This window comes from Aotus nancymaae, unplaced genomic scaffold (assembly GCF_030222135.1).
Source record: "Aotus nancymaae isolate 86718 unplaced genomic scaffold, 86718_ANA_hifiasm-v0.15.2.pri h1tg000059l, whole genome shotgun sequence".
Taxonomy (NCBI): Eukaryota; Metazoa; Chordata; class Mammalia; order Primates; family Aotidae; genus Aotus; species Aotus nancymaae.
This window is the reverse complement of record NW_026988473.1, coordinates 51,830,703-51,854,162: the sequence shown is the minus strand read 5'-3', so window position 1 is coordinate 51,854,162 and position 23,460 is coordinate 51,830,703. Positions and strand designations below refer to the sequence as shown.

The following is a 23,460-nucleotide window of genomic DNA, read 5'->3' as shown; positions in this document are numbered from 1 at the left end:
CTGCTCCCGACTCAGTCTGTCTTCCCTCCAGGGCTGAGACTAGGGTGAGGCTACAGAGGCAATACCTCAAGTACAACATTCAGGTGACCTTGAGCAAGCTCAGTAATCAGGATAAGTGATATTTCAATGCAGTATCTTTTAAAAATCAAAATGAATGCAAAACACGCACAATAAAATCAAAATTTTAATAAAGACAGGATACAACACTGGACCTGCAGGACTCAGCCTCGCTTGCATTACCCTAACTCCAGTCTTGTTTATCATGGACAGTTTTGCTTTGATTTGATGTAAGTATTAAACCTCTCAGTTGCTGAATTTTTTGGCCTATCTGTAAATTCTGTGCCCCAGGCAAGAACTTCATTGAGCTCACCCTGGCACTGGCCCCACTGCTCTAGCTTCCTGCTGGGCCCTACCTCCTGCTCCCTTCAGCTCTCACTGCCTGCTGCCTCAGGCAGGGTGGCTCAGCTTCTCTCTTAGCAGGTGCCCAGGGCAGCAGGGGACCCAAAGGGCCCCTCCATGGGCTGTCCTTCCAGGGCGCTTTGCCTCCTCCATTCCATCCCACTAGACCCTGCTTCAGTCGTCAGACACCTCAGAGAGGGCCTGCAGGTTGCCAGGGTAACTGCTGTGGTATTGGAGGACAGAATATGCTGGTCTTGCTCTGCTCCTAGAATCACGTCCAGCCAGAGCTGGATGAGTGCAGGCACGCCTGACAGCGTCCCTGACACGCTGATCTAAAACGTCGCTGGACATGCGTGGAGGTGGAGGACATTCCATGTACCTGTGTTCCTCCAGGGAGAGGACAGCATGAGGCTGGAGGAAAACTGTGGTGATCTGTGACAGGGAGGTGAGACGCTGAAGTAGACATGCATGCTTGCTATCCTGCCTTCTGCAGAGGGTAGGTCTCATTAGCTGAAGGGCTTCTGTTCTGCTGAGCAGGGTCGCCAGTGGGGGGCACACCTGTCGCCAGAGAACACTGTCTCCCTGTCCTCCCCTGGCTGTGCTCCCCTGGCTGTGCTCCAGTAGTCCAAAAGGTAAACAGACATTTCAGAAAGAGCAATGTCGAAGGAGTTCCTAAGATGCCAAATTATAGCTGGGACTTGAGACACTGTTATGTCGAGGTCCAGGCCTTGGCCAGCTGGCCACTCAGCGTCCAGATGCCTGTCACATGGGAGGCCTGAGAGTCTCAGGGGACATGCGTCGGAAGCACCTCTGCCCTACCTGTTCTACTCTGTGATCTCCCTTCTGAGCCCCCAGTGCAGCACAGAGCCAGCTGGTCACCCAGCCTGGCAGGAGTAAGTCATTCTACTTTCTCACAGATAGGAATATGTGATTCCTTTTCCTCCTATGCACTCTGCCACTTACTGGGCAAGTGAATTCCCCTCTCTGAGCCCTAGGTTTCCCTTTTGTGAAATATTAACAATAGCATCCTTCTTAGAAGGGTATGCTCACCATTAAATGCACTAATGTGGCTGGGCACAGTGGCTCACACCTGTAATCCCAGCACTTTGGGAGACCGAGGCAGGCGTATCATGAGGTCAGATCAAGACCATCCTGGCCAACATGGTGAAACCCTGTCTCTACTAAAATACAAAAAAATTAGCTGAGTGTGGTGGCGTGTGCCTGTAGGCACAGCTACTTGGGAGGCTAAGGCAGGGGAATCACTCGAACCGAGGAGGTGAGTTTGCAGTGAGGTGAGATCACACCACTACACTCCAGCCTGGTGACAGAGCAAGACTCTGTCTGAAAAATAAATAAATAAATGCACTAATGCAAAGCACTGTGACAGACTGAAGAGTCATGTTCTGCGAGGCCCTGAAGGACAGAACTAGGACTGAAGGGATGTGTGTTTGAGCTTTCAGTGAAGCAGCAATGGCCAGCTGCAGAGATGGAGGGACCGCTCTGGGAAGAGCAAGCACCCTGATGCTTAGTGTGTATGAAGAGGTTTCATAGTCACCATCCAGCAGCTTAGCTTCAAAAGGGCTGCCTGACCCGGGGAGCTATGACCCTTGAGAGATGTGGTTTATCCGGCCCTGAGGTTCTGTTTGATCATCTTTCCCTGGTTGTCCTCCAGGGTGTCATGGCAGAAGCCTCAGCATGGGCCCCGTGGTCCAACCTTAAGATAAGAATGGACCTCCCTGGAGGAAGCTGGCTTCATCTACAGCTGATAAGTTCACCTTTTTTCCTGGTCCACTTTCCTTGGTTTAACCCTGTGACCAACCTGAGAGCTTTGGTAGGAAGGAGACCTGCAGGGAGGATGCTATGCTTGAGAAAGTGCCGGCCTGAGTCTCAGAGGGGAAGTGGGGCTGGAGGGAGCGGGGGAGAGACAGAAGGCGATGTCATCAGAGTTAAAGCCAGGGTCTGGTAGTAGAGAAGGCTGGACACTTGGCAGGATCATCAGGCAGACTAAAGCAGCTTAGATTCTGTCCTAAGGCAGTGGGGGGCTTTCGAAGGGTTTGGGTGGGCTGGGAGGACATGGTCTTAGGAAGCTCACTCTGGTGCCAGTTGCAGGATGGATTTGAGAAGAGCAAGTTAGATGTAGACACCCATCATGATGCCAAGATCTGGGCAACAGACAGGGAGGTCTCAGCTCAGAAGTGGCCCAGGGAAGGCGAGGTGCATAGAACTGAGAGATTCTAAGAGGATGGCATCAGAAGTGCTTCATGATTGTCCGGATTGGCGGAGGAAGGTGGACAGGGAAAAGCAGAAAGCTACAGTGGTGCCTCAAGGGGCTGAGTAATGTCACTCACAGAGACAGAATGTATAAAGTAAACAGTCAGACTCACAGAAAGTCTAATCTGCACACCCCAATGTGTGGTGCTGTGGGACACCCGGGGTGTCCAGAGAGCAGGTAGGTAGAGTTTATAAGAGGGCTGGGCCCACGATGCGGGCTTGGGTATTCTCAAGGTAAGAGTTGTGGGAGGTAAAGCCTTGTGAGTGGATGGGATCAACCAGGTGAACTTCAGGTGAAGCAAGGGGACAAGAGGCTGAGGACACAGACAAGCAAATCCTCAAGCTTCCATCAGTCCCTAGCAGGCACTATGTGTGCACCTCCCAGCATACAGCCTGAGCCCTAGCACAGGGCTGACCACAGAGAGAGCAGCGGAGAATGTGCCCTCTGTGGTTCCCCCAGATGGGGCCTTTGTCCTCAGTGCACTTGGCTCTGCCTGGGTTGCTATAGTAACCCACAGATGCAGGGAGACTTGGCCTCTGCATTGCCATGGAAACCAGCAATTGAGTATCCCTGTGTGGCATGGCCATTGAGACCTTGAGGATTCAGTCTGGTCCTGAAGGGTTTGGGAGGGGGACTGCGACCAGCAGAAGAGTCCATGTCCTGATGAATCGGTGATGGTGGTTGTTAGTCTGACTGTTGCCACGGTGATGAAGGGAGACACCCAAGTAGGCTTGTGCTGGTTTCAGTCCTGAGGCGAATACAGGGAATTTCAACAGGCTCCAGGTCTTACTGTGCAGCCCGAAGTGGGACCATCCCCCAAACCCACTCCATCCTCTCGCCACAATGGGGGCCCGGACACCTTTACCTGCTCTCTGGGTTTCTTTCTTTGCCGAGACAGGGATTTTGTTCCCAGGAGGCACTCCCTGGCCCATGGGATCTCAGCATTCAAAGCAGCACAGGAAACCTGGGCCCCTGAAACGGGGCCACCGAAGAGATCGGTAAGCTTTCAACATCCTGCCTTTAGCCCATGGGCCCCACCCCTGCCTCAGCTCTACCCTTCCACCCTCACTGACCTCACCCCTTTTCCATTCCAAGTCCTCCCTGTCCCATTGGGGCCGCTCCCCCATCACCACGTGGGGCCACACAGGTCACCCCTCCAAACCCCTCATGCTCCAGACAGGTGATCAGGGAGGCTTCATTACTCAGGAGCTGCCCAGGACCTCAGGGGGTTCCTCCATGGGAGTAAGGGCCTCTCCTCTAGCCTGCAGGGCTCTGGCAGCTCTACACTCCTGCCCTCTGCCTCTTCTGGTGGGCTCCTCCTCCCAGCTTCTGCCTGTCCCCCCCACCCCCCAGTGCTTCATTCCCATGGCTCGGGTCGCCACTGCCCTCGTCTGGACTGCCTGCCTGCCTGCCATCCGGGGCCCACAGAGTGAGCACTCTGTGAAGTCCCTCCACCCTGATCCGTCACGTAACTCACCTACTGAGGCAGCTGAGACCAGGGCCCTGAAGGAGGCCTGAGTGACCAGGTCAGGCAGCGGGCAGGGATGATGAGGTGAGGCTGCAAGGGTGTGGAGAGTCACCCCTTCTTTTCCTCTTCAGGAGAACAACCAGGAGGAAGTACTGGAAGGAAGGAAGGGAGATCGCTCGGTGAGCTGGAGGGGAGGAGGGCGCCAGCCCTGGGAAAGGGCAAACCACAGGGGACTGCGAGGGGGGTGGGAGGAGGACGAGGGTGGCTCGGGGGCCACGGACCCCATATGCGCCCGGGGTGTGTGTGTGGAATGGGATTTTGGGGAGGGCGTGACCACTGGGCAAGCCTGCTCTTACTGTGTGTGACTGCTGTGGCCTTGGTTTGTCCTCCTGGATTCTCCTGTGGTCTTTTTGCCCTGACTCTAGCTGGGCGGTGCTGATGAGCAGCCCCAGAGGCCTGGGCTCTGTTTACCAGCCTGTCCTGGGACTCTTGGCCAGGCCTTCTCACAAAAGAGGTGTCCTCTACATATGGTCACACCACAGCCTAGGACTACACAGGGAATCATGGTGGTAGAGCCTCCAGCCCCCCTGCCTTCCCATTGCCCAAACACTCAGAGGTGGAGATGCCCTGCCCCAGGCTGCGTTCCACCATCACGAGGTGGGTCTTGCCTAAGGCTCCTGACCAGGACCTCATTTATCATTTATGCATGTTGGGGTCCCAAGGATATGTTTCTTGGCCCACGGGATGGTCACAAACAACTGCCCCTTGAAGGAAGGGGTGCTGCCTTGTGTACAGATGAGGCAAGATGACAGGATCCTGTCCCCAGCTGCAGAATAGCCGCTGAGTGTCTCCAATGCCTGGGAAGTTTGCCTGTCCTTCCACGGGACCAGGCCAGAGAAACCGGGGGCACCTGGGGCTCTGCTTTGCCTCCTCATGGATGTCAGTCCCAGGTTTCTGATGGGGTTTGTGACGATGGTGCCCTAAAAGGAAAGTTCTGTGGAGAGCCAGGGGTCTCGGGTGTGGCCTTCGTGGCAGGGGCCCTGTTGCTCTCCTTTCCTACACACGGCCTCAAGCCAGGTTGACTTTTTAGCCTAAAGAAAATCTCAGTGAGCCGAGATTGCGCCATTGCACTTCAGCCTGGGTAACAAGAGCGAAACTCCGTCTCAAAAAAAAAAGAAAATCTCATGAAGAGAAAGATGGTGGTGTAGGGGAGGGTGTATCACTTGAGCCTACTTCACAGGCTCTTGGGAAGGAGCAGGAGGAGGAGGAGGGGTACGAGTAGCGAACCCCAAAGGGATGACTCTGCTGTGATGACTTCAGCTCCTTTGGCGTGTGCAGCTGGTGTGTTCTGAGTGATGTAAGTTGATGACAGCCTCTTTCCTGAACCCACTGTCAAGGCTGCAAGAAGTTTTTGAGATCCCACAGCCAACCGCTCATGTAACAGGCAAAACAGGCCTCAGGTTCTGAACCAAGGTCACATGGCAAGTTCGTGGTAGACTCAGAACTAGAACGCAGGCCCCCTGCTCAGGGCTCTTTCTCTGCACTGCAGGTGAGGGAGCCAGCGTCACTGCGTGGGAGTCAGGGTGCTTCTCGGGAGTGAGTAGTCCTTTGGCTATGACCTTGCCTTATGTGAATGGAGGCTCTGAGCATGGCATAGTGTGGACTGTATATCTACAGCTGATGGCTGCCTGGCAGGGACTCTTGGCCACACTGGGTTTCTGGGCAAGCTCGTTTCTGGGATTTGGTACCTCTCTACTTCATGTTGAAAGGCTCTGCCAGTATCCCTTAATATCAGGTAAAACTGCACAATTCAAGATGGTGCCAAAAAGCATGATATTTCCCCCATGGTGACACAGGGCTGTAAGCAGGGAGACAAGGAGCCAGGCATCTTTGGGGTTGAGGGCTGACTAATAGGAGCCTATCTCTGTAGGTTTGGAATAGTCATAATTAGTGGGAAAGTTAATGGCCTAGCCACTGAGGGCTATAGCAAAGCAAGAGAACCTTGGCTTATTGTCTTCAACTTGAAGAATGTCATCTCCCTGTCATCCACCTGTTACTTGGCATCTTGGGATTGTTTGAAACCTTTCCACGTGTGAAATCTTCATGTTCGTGTACCTCCTATGCATTCTGTCTCCCGAACCTCCACTATGTCTGTTCATAGAGACCTCAGGCCCCCGAGCCCTAGTTTTTCCCCTCACTCTGAATCAACTCTTGTTCCTGTCCTATCTGAGCTCTATTGCCTGTCACTTCGGCTGCCCTCCATTCACCATCTGGCCGCTTGGTCTACTACCTCGACCTTAGAACATGGTAACTGCCTGCTTTCTTTAGTCCTGGTTTAAGGCGGTGGGGGGAATTCCTTCATGAACTGACATTAGTCCAAATTCAGGGTCAACAGCCTCCAGCAAGCCCCCAGCGGTCCTGTGACCTGGGCCTGCTCCAGTTCCTCCACAACTATTTCAAAGCTCTCACATTACCCTCTACAGAAAGGTAAAAAAAAAAACCTAGTTTTTGGGACATAATTCATATGCCGTACAATTTGCCTATTTTTAGTATACAATTCAAAGGTTTTAAGTTGCATGACCATCACTGCCATCTATTTTAGAACATTTTCATTACTCCCTGCAATGAAAACCCATGCCCATTTGCAGGCTCCCCTTCTTCCTACACCCCCCAGCCTTAGGCAACCACTCATCTATTTTCTGTCTCTATAGATTCGCCTATTCTGGACATTTCATGTAAATGTAACAATGTAATATTGGTCTTTTGTAACTGACTTCTTTCCTTAGTATAGTATTTTCTAGTTTCATCTATGTCATAGCATTTATCAATACTTCATTTCTTTTTATTGCTGAATAACATTCAATTGTATGGGTTAACCACATTTTCTTTATCCATTCATCAATTGATGAACATTTGGGTGTTTCCACATTTTAGCTATTATAAATAATGCTGATATAAACTCTTGTGTCCACATTTTTATATGAGCATATATTTTCCCTCCTTGGGTATATGCCTAGGATCTATGTTCAACCTTTTGAGGAACTGTCAGACTGTTTTCCTAAGTGGTTGCTGCTTTTTACATTCCCACTAGCAGTGTATGAGGGTCTTAGTTTTTTTCACATTCTTACCAATACATGTTATTATCTGTAATTGTAAGTATAGTCATCCTAGTGAGTGTGAAGTAGTATCTCATTGTGGTTTTGGCTTACATTTCCCTGGTGACTAATGATGACTAACACTGTGCTTATGGACCATTTGTATATCTTCCTTGGAAAAATGTCTGTTTATATCTCTTGTCCATTTTTTAAATTGGGTTGCCTTTTTATTATTGAGTTGTAAGCATTCTTCATATATTCTAGATATAAGCAGATGCTTATCAGATATATGGTTTGCAGATATTTTGTTCTATTCTGTGCTTGTCTTTACTTTCTTTATGGTGTCCTTTGCAACACAAAATATTTTACATTTTTATGAAGTCTAATTTATCTAGTTTCCTTGGGTTGCTTGTACTTTTGGTGTCATATGTAAGAAACCATAAGATTTCTTACAAAGGTTTTTCCTGTGTTTTCTTCTAAGAGCTTCATAGTTTTGGCTCTTCCATTTAGGTCTTTGATTCATTTTTAGTTAATTTTGTTATTGGTGTGAGGTAGGGGTCCCAGCTCATTCATTTGAATATGGATATTCAGTTGTCCCAGCACCATTTGGTGAAAAAAACCATTTAACCTCCATTGAATAGTCTTGGTATCCTGTTGAAAATCAGTTGATCATAAATGTAAATTTATTTCTGGGCTCTCAATTCCACTGCATTGACCTATATGTCTATCTTTATACCATTACCACATTGCCTTGACTACAGAGCTTTGTGGTAAGTTTTGAGATCAGGATGAGCTCTCCACCTTTGTTCTTTTTCAAGATTGTTTGGCTATTCTGTATCCCTTAATTTTTTCTTACAAATTTTAGGATCAGTTTGTCAATTTGCACAAACAAACCAGCCAGTATTCTAATGGAGATTAGATTGAATCTGTAGATCAGTTTGAAGTGTATTGCCATCTTAATAATACATAGTCTTCTGATCCATGAACACAGGATGTCTTATTTATTATTTAGGTCTTTAATTTCTTTCAAAGAAGTTTGTAGTTTTTAGTGTATAATATTGCACATCTTTTTAAAAGTCTTTTTCTCAATGTATTATTATTCTTGATTCTTTTGTAAATTGAATTGTTTTCTTAATGCAAGTGTATAGAACTATAACTGATTTTGCATGATGATCTTGTATCCTACAAACTTGCTGAACTTGTTTATTAGTTACAATTTTTTAGTGGATAACTTAGATTTTCATTACACAAGATTATGTCTTGTATGAGTAGAGATAGTTTTACTTGTTCCTTTATAATCTGGATGCCCTTTGTTTCATTTTATTGCCTCATCATCTTGGCTAAAGCCTCCAATACAAGGTTGAATACATTTGTCTAGAAGGAGCATCTGCCCCCTTTTTCTGGCTGCTCTTAAGATTTTCGTGTTATCATTGGCTTTCAACAATCGATTATACGATGTCTTGTTATGGTTTTCTTCATGTTTCTTCCACTGAATGTCTTTTGAGTTTCTTGGCTATGTTGTGTTCATTAAATTTGAAAAAACATTGGGCATTATTTCTTCTAATATTTTTTCTGCCTTTTCCCCTGAAACTCCAAGTATGTGTATGTTAGCTTACTTAATATTTTTCCAGAGTTCACTGATACTCTGGTTTTCATTTTTCAGCATTTTTTCTCTCTGTGTTTTATTTTGAAGTATTTCTACCTATGTATTTGAATTCACAGATATTTTTTTGCAGTGTCTAATTCCATAAAGCATATTTTTTACTTTAGATACTGTATTTCTAATCTCTAGAAGCTTGACTTGCATCTTAATTACATATTTCATTTCTCTTCTCATCATAGTCATATTTTCCTCTACCTTCTTTACATGGAGTAAGTTTATAATAGCTCTTTTAACATTTTTGTCTGCTAATTCTGTCATCTGTGTCATTTCTAGGTATCTTCCTACTTGTACTGTTTTTACCCACAATGCTTCTAACACTAAATGTGTGATTTCTTTCCACACCAACAACAAATTTGGCAACTCTCTGGATGCCAACTGAGAGTCCTGCAATTTAGTTTAATTCTGGTACTGTTATAACTGGAGTTAATGCAGACCCCACAGGTTAAGGGCTCAGTCTCGCAAGAATTCCCCATTTCATAAGTCCCAGGTTGCCACCTGTCCTTCTGGCCAACCAGCTATAAATTGGGGGTTCCTAGGACCCCTTCTCAGGTATGAACATTTGCTAGAATGGCTCACAGAACTCGGGAAGACACTTTATTTACTATTTACTGGTTTATTATAAAGGACACAACTCAGGAACAGCCAAATGGAAGAGACATCTAGGGCAAGGTTTGCAATGGCATGGAGCTTCCGTGACTTCTCTAGGTGTGCCACCTCCCCAGCACCCTGATATGTTTACCTGCTGGGAACTCTCCAAACCGTCATTTAGGGTTTTATGGAGGTCCTGTTACACTGGCACAATTGATGAAATCATTGACCGTTGGTGAGTGAACTCAATCTCTAGCCCTTCTCCTTTCCCTGGTGGCTTAGGGGTGGACTGCAAGTTCTAATCCTCTAATCACACGGTTGGTTCCTCTGGCAGCCAGCCTCCATCATTAAGCTATCTAGGAGACCACTAAGAGTCACCTCATTAGAATAAACTCAGGTATGGTTGAAAGTGTCTTACTGAGAATAAAAAAGATGCTCCTATCATCATGCAAGAATTTCCAAGGGTTTTAGAAGCTCTGTGTCAAGAACTGAGGACAAAGACCAAATATCTGTTTCTTATTGTGTGCACTAGTGATTGATTTTTCTTCTGGTTATGCATCCTCTTCTCTTCCTTTTTTGAATGCCTGGGTGATTTCTGATTAGATGATAGATGTTTTGGATTTTACAATGTCGGGCTTTGTTTTATCCTTTAAATAGTTAATGTTGGGCTTTGTTCTGACAAACAATTAAGTTGCAGAGTGAGTATCCCAAATATTCAAAACCCGAAATGCTCCAAAATCTGAAACTTTTTGAGAGCCAATATGATGCTCAAAGGAAGGGCTCATTGGAGCATTTCAGATTAGGGATACTAAACCAGTAAGTATAATACAAAGTCCAGAATTTGAAAAAAATTTAAAATCTGAAACACTTCTGTTCCCAGGCATTTTGGATAAAGGATATTCAACCTAAACCAGGAATCAGTTGGATCCTTCTGGGTTTTCTTTTAGGCTTTGTTAGGGAGGTCCAGAGCAGCCCTTAGCCGAGGGCTGAGTTGGCCTCACTACTGAAGAGTGCTCCTCTGAGGACCCTCCCTGATTTGATGTTCTGTGTATTAGGAAGTCTTTCTACTCAGACTTGTTGGAACTCACAGTGTTCTCAGCCTTCTGTGAGTTTCTGAGATTGCTCTGCTTACTTCTCTCTAGTGGTTCATTCCCCAGCCTTGGGTCGTTTTCTCACGCACTTGTGCGGATCAGTACTCAGGCAGAGATCAGGGAAGCCCTCTGCAGGCCTCCGAAGCACATTTGTGCATTCTCCCTCCCTCCCTCCCTCCATTCCTCCTTCTCTTTCTCAATCTCTTGTTTGCTCACTCTCTAGCTCTTTCTCCTGGAAACTCTTTCCAGGGAGTAATCAGGGCATTCGCAGGGCTCACCTTGTTTGCTTTCTTTCCTCAGGATCGTTGCCTTGCACTGCCCCTTGTCCAATGGCTGAACTGCTGTTTCATCTATTTCACCTGGTTTTTAATTGTTAAAGCAGAAACATAAATCTAGGCCCTGCTACTCCATTGTGACTGAAGGCAGAAGTCTCTCCTTAATTTTAGGCTCACCATTTTAAGTGCTTACCCTATATTCCCAACTGGATATCACACAGACCCCTCAAACTCAATGCATCCAAACTAACATCTTCTCTCACCAATCTGTCCCTCGCCTTCTATTTCCTATGTCCTGGAGGAAACCCAGTCCCAAATCTTAAAGGCCACCATGACTTTTTCTTCACCATTCCCTGATATTTAAATAAAATCATTTCCGTTTCATATTCTTTGTTAGTCCCAAATCTGCACATCTCTTTCTTTCTCTCTGGCCACCAGATCACCTAGGTCCTCAGATGTTCAGTCTAAGTGACTATATAGCAGCCTGCAAACTGCCTCTTTGCCTCCAGCCTATCTTACTCCAAGCCATGGGCCACACTGTAGCCAGTCATTTTTCCAAAGCACAGCTGGGATCATATCATCCCCACTTAATATTTTTCAGTGGATTCCCTAAAGCAGGGGTATCCAATTTTTTTTTTACTTCCCTGGACCACATCTGAAGATGCAGAATTGTTGTGGGCCACACATAAAAAATACTAGCACTAACAACAGCAGATTCACTTATTTAAAAATCGCAAAAAATTTCATAATATTTTAAGAAAGTTTACAAATTTGTGTTGGGCCACACCCAAAGCCATCTTGGGCCGCATGTAGCCTGCAGGCCGCGCGGTGGACAAGCTTGCTCTAAAGCTTTAGCACAGAGCCCCGCATTCTTAGTGGAGACAAAAGGCTCTTTACTGTCTGGTTCCTGTTGCATTCTCCAGCATCGTCTCCTCTCCTGCCTGTCCCCACTGCCAGCTGCACCAACCTCCCAAACTCACGGACTCTTTTCCATTTCTGGGCTTCACCTGTGGCTCCTTCCACATGTAGTGCTCTTTCCTGTCTTCACCTGGTAAACTTCTAATCAGCCTTCAAGACTTGGTACCACCTCCTCCAGGAAGCCTACTCAGATGTCCTCAATCACATGCAGTGCTAAACTCTATCACAAATCTTAGTAAATTTATATCAATCATGATTCTATCTGAATTTACTACTGGGCTGTGGTTTCCCTGAGGTAAGAACACATCTTGCTTGTCTCAGTACCCTCAGCAGAGAGCCATGCGCAAAGTAGGTCCTCATTGTAAGAGCACTGGATGAAGGAATGGAGGTGTGGAGCCATGGCTGGTGGAAATGCGATCCAAGGCCGACTGCCCTCAAGTGGCCTGGAGTCCCAGTAGCAGAGGGGCTGCATGCAGCAGGGCCTTCCTCCTAGATTCAGGCAGTGTTGGGCTTGAGAGTTTGTGCTGCCTGCCTGCACTACTGCACAGGGGCTAGACTTAAGGACCTCGCTGTTTTTTATACCTCTTGTTTCAAAGGAACCCTGATGAATCATCCAAACCTGCATGGAGCCTGAGCCCCAGGGAGGGTCCTTGGGGTGACTGGGCTTTAGGTTTCTCAGCCATGCCATCTCCTGCATGTGGGTTAGAAATTGTGCCACAAAGAGCCTGATGCATCACAGGACATTTTTCTTGAAAAGAGATTTTAGAATAGGATGTGATGAAGGTCTTTGATGACTGTGACATGCCATCATGCAATATATAACTCTGCTAGGAAGGGTCCCATTTGCTCATCCATTTCAATAACTACTTATATCCTTTACTGTCATTTGATTAAAAGCACCATGAAGGCAGGGCCGTGTCTTTTTTTTTTTCATTGTTGTGTTCTCAGCCTACAGTGCATGTACACAGTGAGCACTCAATAAATAATTTTCAAATGAATAGTAATAGCCAGCATTTGTTGAGGACTTATACCACACAGGGTTCTAAGCCATATACACATGTTAACTCATTTAATAGTCACAGTAACCCTGTGAAGTGAGTACTATTATCATTCTCATTTTGTAGGTGAAAAAATAGACACATAGTGGTTAAATAAATTGCCTGAGGTCACATAGTTAACACCTGGTGAGGCAAGCTTTCAAAGACTTCATGAGTGAATGAATAAAAGTGAATATTTTAATTTAAAGAGTAAAAGGGACTACAATAGTTGAAGGTGTATTTTAGATTTTTTTTAAGAGATGAAGTCTTGTTCTGTCACTCAGGTTGGAATGTGCTGATGCAATCATGGCTCACTGCAGCCTAGAACTGGGCTCAAGTGATCCTCCCACCTCTGTCTACTGAGTACCTGGGACTGTGGGAAGATGCCACCAGACCCAGCTAATTTTTTTTGTTTTCTTTTTTGTGGAGACAGGGCCTCATTATGTTGCCCAGGCCAGTCTGGAACTCCTGGTCTCAAGCAGTCCCCTCAACTTGGCCTCCTAAAGTGCTGGGATCACAGGCATGAGCCACCATGACTGGCTGAAAGCTGTATTTTTTAAGACAATCATCAGAGCATTAGATTTTCCATAATTTGGACTATTCATACTCAATATCAATTAATATATTTCTCTATATAATATGTAATGTTGTATAATTATATGTAAGATTAAATATATGCAATTAAGTATGATAATATTATATATAGCACATATCATTATGACATTACTGCATGCCAGGCTCTGTATTAAGTGTTTTACATACATTGTCATATTTAATATTCATAATTCTATCAAAGAGATAAGAGAATCCCTGTGGATTCCCATGGTATAGCTAAGGCTCAGAGTGGTTAACCTCAAAGACAAAGAGCTTCCTGCAGAGCAGGATTTGAACCCAAGTCTATTTGACTCCATATTTGTGCTCTTACCCACTTTGTCATCCTCTCTCTTCTCTAGTCTGCCCAAAGCATAGGCTACCTTGGGCTTTCCAAATCCTTGCCCTTCTAGGAAGCTACCAATCCCTATGGCATAGGCTTCATTTCACAGCCCAACCCAAGGGGGACTGTCAGTGCCCCAGGCAGGTTTTCCCAACCCCTATTCAGCAGGGAGAGCTGAGGCTTCCACAGCTCAGACCCTGTGGTGTGTAGTCCTGGTATTTTAGAACTCAATGGCATATTGGAGGTCATCCTAGACCAACTAAATCAGAGTCACTGGGAGTAGGGCCCAAGAATCTGAATTTTAAATAGCTCTCCAGGTGATTCTGATGTCCAGCAGATTTGACCACTGGCTGAGGCCCAGGAAAGAGACAATGGATACTCCTCGGGAAAAGAAGTAGTGGCTTCTTGCCCAGGCCACCTTCACAGCACCTTTTAGAACCATGGTGCATTGTGTGGTGTGTGTGTGTGTGTGTGTGTGTGTGTATCACATTAATTTTTTAAAAACTGCATATTCATTGTAGTAAATTTGGAATATATAAAACAATGTAAGGAAAAAAAATAGTATGACCTATGGTCCCAACACCCAGAGGTAATTCCTGTTGACATTTTGATTTTCATCTTTAAACTTTTGATTGAAGTATGTATAGTATACATGGAAATACACAAATTATAAGTGGACAGCTTATGATGAATTTGCACAGCTGAACACAGTCATGTTAACATTACCCAGACCAAGAAACACATTGCTTGCACCCTAGAAGCCCATGTTGAGCCCTCTTCTGATAAATGCACTCTCCCAAAGCAGTGATCCCGACTCTTAATATCATAGATTAATTTTGACTGTGTTTGATATTTATATAAGTGGGATAATTTACGATCTACTCTCCGAGTCTGGTTTATTTTGTTCAGTATTAACTTGTAAGGTACATGTATGTCAGGCATGTAGTTATACAGTAGTTTATTTATTGCTGTATACTATTCCATTGTGTGACTGCTGCAGTTTGTATATGCATTCTACTGTTGTTGGGCATTTGGGAAATTTAAAGTATTTGGCAGTTACGAATAGTGCTGCTATGAACATTCTTGTACATATCTTTTGGTGCATGTGTGTATGTGTTTCCCTGGGGTATGTCCCTAGGAATGGAATTGCTGAATATATGTTCCATTCTAGTGGATGCTGCCAAAGTTTTCCAAAATGGTTGTACCAGTAACTTTCACCAGCAAGATATGAATCCAGTTGTCCCATATCCTCACCAACACTTGGTCTCCTCTGTCTTTTCATTTTAGCTGTTCTAGAGAGTGTATTGTGTATGGTCTTGTGGTTTCACTTTACATTTTCCTGGTGAATAATGACATTGAGCATCTTTTCATTCATGTACTTCTTTTTAATCTTTTACTTACACACCCATTCTTGGTAACCCTTAATTCATTTTTTAAAAAGTGAATAAGGCCAAAAAACTTTCCATAAATAAAATGTCCTGGTTAAAGTACTATTTTATTTTTCCCTTCAATGAAGTCTATCATTTTAAAAATAAATAGCATCAGGCTGGGAGTAGTGGCTCACGCTTGTAATCCTGGCACTTTGGAAGGCCGAGGTGGGTGGATCACTAGATCTAGAGATCCAGACCATCCTGGCTAACATGGTGAAACCCCGTCTCTACTAAAAATACAAAAAAAATTAGCTGGGCATGGTGGCGCATGCCTGTAATCCCAGCTACTTGAGAGGCTGAGGCAGGAGAATCACTTGAACCTGGAAGGCAGAGGTTGCAGTAAGCTGATATCGCACTGCTGCACTCCAGCCTGGGCAACAGAGCGAGACTCCATCTCAAATAATAATAATAATAGTAATAATAAGTAGCATCTAACTAGAAGACCTTAAAGAAAATGTGTTTCTGCTGTCCTGTCTCTTAGCTCTTTCTTCCAATGCTTTTGACAACCTCTTAACTTTTACTGGTTCCACAATAAAATTGCATCCTTTTGGGGGATGTGATCTCATGAGACAGTTGCACAAGTATTCTCCAGACAGAGACCAGTGGGACCATTAGGACAGAGGGAAAGCTTAAACTCAAGGTGAGACAGGAAACTTTCAAGTATCTAATGCCCAGGACTAGTTGTTCCACTGGGACCCGTCAGGAGGGGAGCCCAGGGAGTGGAGTTGGGAGCGTCTCAGAGTGGATGCTGAAAATGAAGTTTTTTTAATTTGTTTTGTGTTTTGCTCTTTGTTACTAAAAAAAAAAAAAAAATGGGCTTAAATTCTTAGGTGCTACTTTGAAAAGAATCTCGGGTGTTATATGAAAAAAATGTGCAGTATGAGTTAGTTCACAAGTGGCAATTATGGATGTTTGTGTGTGCCTGTATCCAAACGAAGTTGTGTAAACTGTTTTGTCATCTAAATTTTTCATGTAACATACTTTCCCATATTGTTAAATATTATTGAACAAATATTGTTTTTAATGACTATATAATAGCTCTCTTTTGGATTCGTTGAAATTTAATCAGTCCTTTATTTTGGCTATTTCCATAATTTCTAAATTCTCAATGATGAATGTATTTGTACATAAACGTCTATACTCTTATGATTGTTTTCTTAGAATAGCTTCAGAGCAATGAAATTAATGGCTCAAAAAGAATGAATCTCTTTAAAGTTCTTTGATATGTTCATATTATCACATTTCTTTCCAGAAAGGCTGTCAGTCCACTCTGTCCCCAGCAGCATCTGAAGGGCCACACTCACTGCATATTCGCCAGCTTGGCACTCACTTCAATTAGTGTCTCTTGCCATATAGAAGATGGTGATTTTTACCTAATAAACTTTTATGGTTTCTGGATTTAGGAACATGCTTAGAAAAGCTCCCCACTCCCTGCACATGACTAGAAGAATACTCTCTAACATTTTCTACTTATAGTTTTCTTTTCTTTTCTTTTCTTTCTGTGATGGAGTCCTGCTCTTGTTGCCAGGCTGGAGTGTAGTGATGCAATCTCAGCTCACTGCAACCTCCTCCTCCCAGGTTCAAGTGATTCTCCTGCCTCAGCCTCCTGAGTAACTGGGATTACAGGTGCCCACCATCACACCCAGCTAATTTTTGTATTTTTAGTAGAGACGGGGTTTCACCATGTTGGCCAGGCTGGTCTTGAACTCTTGACCTTGTGATCCACCTGCCTCAGCCTCCCAAAGTGTTGGGATTACAGACGTGAGCCACTGCACCTGGCCTAGTTTTCTTTTTTATGATAAATCTTTACTCCTCTGTTATTTATTTTTGTATGTGATATAAAATAGGGATATAACTTTATTTGCCCCAATAGAGATATAACTTTATTTACTTTGCCCCAAATGGATAGCAAGTTGATCTCTGAGCCACTTGCTAAATAATTCAGTGTTTCTTCATGTTTTGAAAGGGCATCTTTATCGTAAACCAATTTCCTCTATAGACATGGAATTATTTCTGTACCACATTGGTCCATTGGTCATTCTCACATCAACACAACTGTTTTTGGTACAGATTCCTAGTACAGATGAATTATTGCAGATTCATAGCACAGTTTGATAACTGGCATGGCAAATGCCTCCTCATTCCTTTACTGTTACAAAATTGTCTTGGCTAACTTGGAAAATTGGCTTTTTTTTCCAGATGAATTTTGGAATAAATTTGTCCAGTTGAAAAACTATTCTGCATTTGTGATTAGAATGGGATCACACCTGTCAATTTATTTGACAAAATCGCAATTTCCTACAGGAACAGGGGATGCATCTCCTTTTATCAAGGATGTTAATATAAGTAAAAATTTATAGTTTATTATGAATAGAATTGTAGTTTGTTTTCACATATGTCCAAGACATTTCTTATGAAGTTTCCCTAGATAGGTTTTTTTTCTATTGCTTGTGTGAATAGGACCTTTTAAATTATATTTTTAAATTGGATGTTTCTGATATTTAGAAAAACCATTTATTTATAAATAGTTGTGTATTAATCAATGCCACTGACCTATTCATTAGTTCTAATAGTTTTTCAGTTATTTTTCTTATATTTTGCTAGGTAGACAGTTGTATAAGCAAATAATGATCAGTTTATCTTTATCTTCTTTCCTAATAATTATGTAAAAAAATTAATTATTGCATTGGCTAGAACTTATAGAACAATGTTTAGGCTGGGTGCAGTGGCTCATGCCTGTAATCCCAGCACTATGGGAGGCTGAGGCGGGCAGATCACTAGGTCAGGAGTTAGAGACCAACCTGACCAACATGGTGAAACCCCATCTCCACTAAAAATACAATAATTAGCCGGGCGTGGTGGTGTGGGCCTGTAATCCCAGCTACTTAGGAGGCTGAGGCAGGAAGATTGCTTGAATCTGGGAGGCGGAGGTTGCAGTGAGCTGAGATCATGCCATTGTACTCCAGGATGGGTGACAGAGCAAAACTCCATCTTAAAAAAAAAAAGTTTAGTTATATTCTTTATCCTGTCAATTACACTTCTGTTCTTAGTTTACTGATAAATTTCTTTTAACAAGAAATGAGTGCTGACTTTTATTCAAGACCTTTTTAGTATGTTAAAAAAACATGACATTTCTCATTAGGCTTATTAATGTGGTATATTATATAGTGTTACTCATATATAAACCATCTTTCCAGTTCTGGAAATGGAATGAGCTCTATATGGCGCATGTTGCATTTTTCATTCAACTTACTCCTAGGTTTTATTTGTTAATATTTTATTTAGAATGCTAAATATATTTTTAATAAGTAAGGCTATTAAGTAGTCGAGTTTTAGGTTTTTGGAGAGTCAGATTTTTACATCAGGGTTTGATTACCTTGCAAAATTAGTTGGTTGCATCTCATCTTTTTTTGTGTATTGCTGAGTGATTCCTCTACCTCCATAATTGTCTGTTTTCAACAATTTGAAATACTTGTCCCAAAATTCATCTCGGTCTGGCACCTTTCTTGTCTGGAGCTGTTCAGGAATATTTCCAGTTTCTTCCGTGGTTATTAATCTAATCAAATTTTCTACTTCCTTTAAGTTTAGAGATTTATATTTTCTAGAAAGTCCATTGTGTTGAGATTTTTAATTTATTAGTCTAGAAATATAGGAAGATTCAGATATGTACAGTCTCTTCTGTGTCTTTGATTACAGCCCCTTCTTAAGGATTTGACTCTTTTATGATCCTCTGACTTTCCACATGCCCCTCCTTGGGCCTGGCAGGGGCAAGGGCTGGAGTGTGTGTGTGTTTGTGTGTATGCATGGGAGTAGGGAATAGTTGTGGGCCCATACTTATTTCCATAAATTGGAATGCACATGTGAGAGCCGGTAGAAATGTCCTCACCTGCAAGCCATGTCATCTTCCAGCCTGGATGTCTGTTCTGGCATATCTGTGTGTACACCTGTATGTGTGTCAAGCCAGGGTCTGATCTCCAGGGAAGCAAGCTGTCACCCCAAGGAAGTACACCCCAGCTTTCCCACCTCTTGCTACCAGGATACCTCTCATTGCTCCTTAATCCAGGGCATGGGCTCAGAGGGCTGGCTGGGGTCTCCTGTCCTGGAATGTAGGGCCCTATGGGAATGCCTCAAGTGTGTGAGCTCTGCGTGGGGGTGGCATGAGTGGGTCTAGGTGACAGGAGTGATTACCCTTATCTTGTCTCCTGCTAAGCCATGGAGCTTTGGGGAGTTCCTTCAGACCCCCAATAAGTATAGATAAATGATGGACACATGTGTGTGGTGTGCATGCTCCACATGTGCTGGCAGGAGGAGGCGGGGGGTGTCTGGAGTGTCAGTGGGGTGTACTGGGCAGGGTGAGGCCTCCATTTCTGTGTGAAATGCCTGGGGGTTGGGGGAAGGTATTTGGTGCAGTACATGTGAATACAAAGTATACAAAGGAGTTTCAGGTACATATGTGCATGTGAGCCTTTGTGGGGTGTGGTTGGGTATGTAGGTGGGGCTGTGTGTGAGGTAGAGCTGGAGATAAATCTGTCTGTGGCGTGTCTGAGGTGATGGATGTACAGGTCAGCTTGTCTCTGGGTGGTGTATGGGGTGACATGTTATTGTGCGTGGTGTGGTTTGGGAGGGTGAGGGGTATGCAGGCATGTCCCCAAAATCAGTGCATGGTATGTGTCAGGTAAGGTGTGTGGGGCAGTGATGGGAGTGAACTACGGTGTGTGGGGGAAGGGCAAGTGGGCCCTTCATTCTCCCCACACCTCACAAATGTTGGGAGGCACCATTTTCCCCCTCAAAGTTGAGGAACCTGGAGCCCACAGAGAGGACACAAGCTGGCTGGGTCGCATAGCAGCGTCTGTTAGACTCTCAGGATCCCGCCTCTGGCAGCTCACAAGCTGGACTGAGGGCTAAGGAGGGGACTGGTCCTCTGGCTAACAGCAGTAATGGGGGGGTCCCATTCAGTTATTTAGGGTGACTGTCCTGGAACAGGCCCACAAATGGCCCGTGAGAATCAATTGTGCAATAAAGGGAAATGTTTCTAAGCCCATTGTTAAACATAGCTATTATTAAGGATCAAACACTGGCCGGGCACATGACTCATGCCTGTAATCCCAGTGTTCCTGGACCAAACCAAGGGTCAGGCTGCTTATTCTCAAGGCCCAATAACGAGATGCAGATGAACTGGGAGAGAAGGGAGTTTTTATTTCTGTGACTGGTTACAGGGAGAAGGCCTGAAAATTATCGCCAGACCAACTCAAAATTACAGTCTTCCAGAGCTTATATACCTTCTAGGCTATATGTAAGTATGCATTCATCTAAAGACATAAGTGATTAACTTCTTTTTTTTTTTTTGCTTGATCGATTCAGCTATTAAAACTTGTGTTTGCTTCACGTAACTTCTTTCAAACTATAACTAAGGTCTGAGTCCTCCATACCTTCCTCTGGAGCCTCAGTAAATTCACTTAATCTAAATAGATCCAGGTGATTACCCTTATCTTGTCTCCTGCTAAGCCATGGAGGCTTGGGGAGTTCCTTCAGACCCCCCATAAAACTTGTTTAATCTTAAACAGATCCTGTTAAGAATTCCTTCATTATTTTGTCACATTTTAAGGCCTAGGAAAGGCCTAGGCAAAACTCGGTGGGCTTCTGTTACATTCCAGGCTTTGTATAAGGACAATGGTTCTATCAGCTTTTAATATTTAACTTAACCACTTAGTCAGTACTGAAACAGTTGTTATGGAGGCCTGTGTTAGTGAGACCTGGCCTGCTACACCAGCACTTTGGGAGGCCGAGGCAGGAGGATCGCTTGAGGCCAGGAGTTCGAGGCCAGCCTGGGCAACATGGTGAGACCCCCATCTCTACAAAAATAATACAAAAATTAGCCAGGCACGGTGGCGCACACCTGTAGTCCCAGCTACTGGAAGGCTGAGGTGGGAGGATCGCCTGAGCCTAGGAGATCGAGGCTGCAGTGAGCCAAGATCACACCACTGCACTCCAGCCTGGGCTACAGAGCAAGACCCTTTCTCTCTCCCTCAAAAAAAAAGGTGTATAAATTTAATATTAAATAAATTATGTTTACAAAGGTAATATACTGAAAACTCACCACTTCCTATTCAATTTACTGCCTTTCCCTGCACCTGTCTGTTGTAGCTGAACTGCCACGTGACCGTGCACTGCCAAGCATCTCCTCCCACCTCCGTGCTCAGTCACATCACAGATGGGCCATGGAGATGGCGGTTAGAGCAGGAAAGTCAACAGGTGCTGCACATTAAGAACTGATTTATTTTGTTGATAGTCCAGACCTAAGAAAGTGATGGGATAAAAATTACTAATACAAATTAAATTTTAAGTGTGATATGTTTATAGCTGCTACATCGTGGCTAGCAGAAAACAAATATTTTTCCAGTATTCCCGAACTATTAACCTATTCTGCAAAGAAGTCACTCAGACCACCAGTGAAGGAGTGAAGTCTTTGTGGTTTCACTTTCAACTTGCTTGTTAACATAAATGAAAATATCAAGCAACATTAAGTTGGAACTACACTCATTTGTAATTGCAGCCATAGGCTGGGTACTGATAAAGAGTTAGGTGAAACTCAGTGAATGGGTTGACTTCTGGGACAATCATTTGGCTATATGGCATTTACAGTAAAGAATATTGGATATTTCCTTAGTATTTGTAAATTATTTGCTATACATTCTTTGTGTCAGTAAAGTTTATAATAAATTTGTTGAGTCTGTGCATGCAAATATTTCCTGGAGAGCTTGTTGCTAAATGTCACTGTTAACACCCCGTGGACCTCCATCACGCATAGTCCTAGCATGTCTTCTTCCTGTGCGGGGGTGAGGTGGCGTGGGGTGGAGGGACAGGTGTAACTTGCAGAGACCCTGGGAGCAGTGTCTCAGGTTTCTGGACAAGCTGTGGCTTCTCACCAGATCAGCTTGACCTCCTGGCCAGGGGCACCGGGGCTCTCCTGGGGGTACCATTCATTGATCCCTTCTCTATACCAGGCTCAGGGTCAGAGGAAGAAGACATGGTCACTGCCAGTATGGAGCTCATAAACAGCAGAGGAGACACCCAGTCACAGTCAGTCACACCCTGGAGAGGGCAGGGACAAAAAGGAAGGAATTGCCCAGCTAAGGCAGGAGGGAGGCTGGGACAAGAGGAGCTGCCCAGTGGAATGGTGCCTCTCAACATTTAGTGTGCGGCATCCACAGATTCCTGTTGAAAATTCAGAGATTCTCTTTTGTCGGGTTTGGGCAGGTGGTGCCCAGGAGTCTACAGTGTGCTGGGGGATGGCGAAGCAGGTGCCCCAGGGCACACTTGGAAAAGCCTGGATCTGAGGAGACAATGTGTGCCAAGGCAGGAGATGAGAAGTTCTGTGGGGAGATCTGCCAGGAGTTTAGGAGTGGCTGGAGCAATGGCAGCCTGGAAGGGAGACAGCAGAGCAAGGCCGGAGAGGGGGCAGGGACAGGTCCTGCAGCCTCACACGCTTCATGGAAGAGCTCGGTTTGTATCCTTTGGAACGAGGGGCAGTGGAAAGAGCCTTGCCAGCAGACAAGTGACACGTTCAGATTAACTTTTCAAAGTGTGATGTTCCTGGAGCAGGCAGAGCTGCAGGCAAGGAGACGGGAAGGAGGCTGGGGACATGTGAGGCCTCAGTCCAGGCAGAGGCACTGGGGACAGGGGAGGGGACAGATAGGAGGGCTTCACAGGTGGAGCCGCAGGCTAGATGAAGAGGTCAGAGTGGCGTCTGGGTTTCTGGGGTGATGACTGAGTGAATGGTGGGACTATGCCCATTGCCAGAAAACAGGAGGAAGAGCAGGTCTGGAGTAAGGTGAGCTGCTTTGAACCTGGAGAGTTAGGGGTGCCCGTAGAGGGGGCCGGAGGCATTTGGGGCTCAAGGGTGCCATCAGGAAGTAGATTTGGGAGCCCCCGTGGCTAGGTGGGAAAGCCAAGGGAGTGAAGAGGTCACCTGTGGAGAATGTGGTCACAGTGTCCAGATCCAGTCCTGAAGGGCCAAGAACTCAGGCCTGTCTGGACCTTGTTTCTAGAAGGGGTGGTTCCAGATGCCAGGTCTCTCCATGCAGGAAAGCCAGAGTGGGTGGGAGAAGGTTGGAGGAGGTCAGAACCATGGGTGGGATTGCTGGCCACCTCTGGCTTAGGAGCTGGAGGCCACACTGGTTAGGAGTCTTGGGGCCTCAGTTCTAGCTCCAGCCCTGGCTCTGCTACCAACTTGCTGTGTGACCTTTGGCAGATCTCTACCCACTCTGGGCCTCAGCTTCGTCATCTGAAA

At 45.0% G+C, this 23,460-nt stretch overlaps 1 protein-coding gene across 2 annotated transcripts in view; it reads left to right on the top strand.

The window, feature by feature from the left end:
- Window positions 1-23,460, top strand: part of TUB (TUB bipartite transcription factor) — an 86,065-nt gene that overhangs the window by 15,559 nt on the left and 47,046 nt on the right. Inside the window, exons 1-2 of one of the 2 annotated variants that reach the window (XM_012456717.2) lie at window positions 3,264-3,669; window positions 4,271-4,318. The exons of the other annotated variant lie outside the window; for it this stretch is intronic. Coding sequence (XP_012312140.2) covers window positions 3,515-3,669; window positions 4,271-4,318 — 203 coding nt within the window. The 5' untranslated portion in view covers window positions 3,264-3,514. Of the gene's footprint in view, window positions 1-3,263; window positions 3,670-4,270; window positions 4,319-23,460 lie in introns of those variants that run through there. 2 annotated transcript variants of the gene reach the window in all.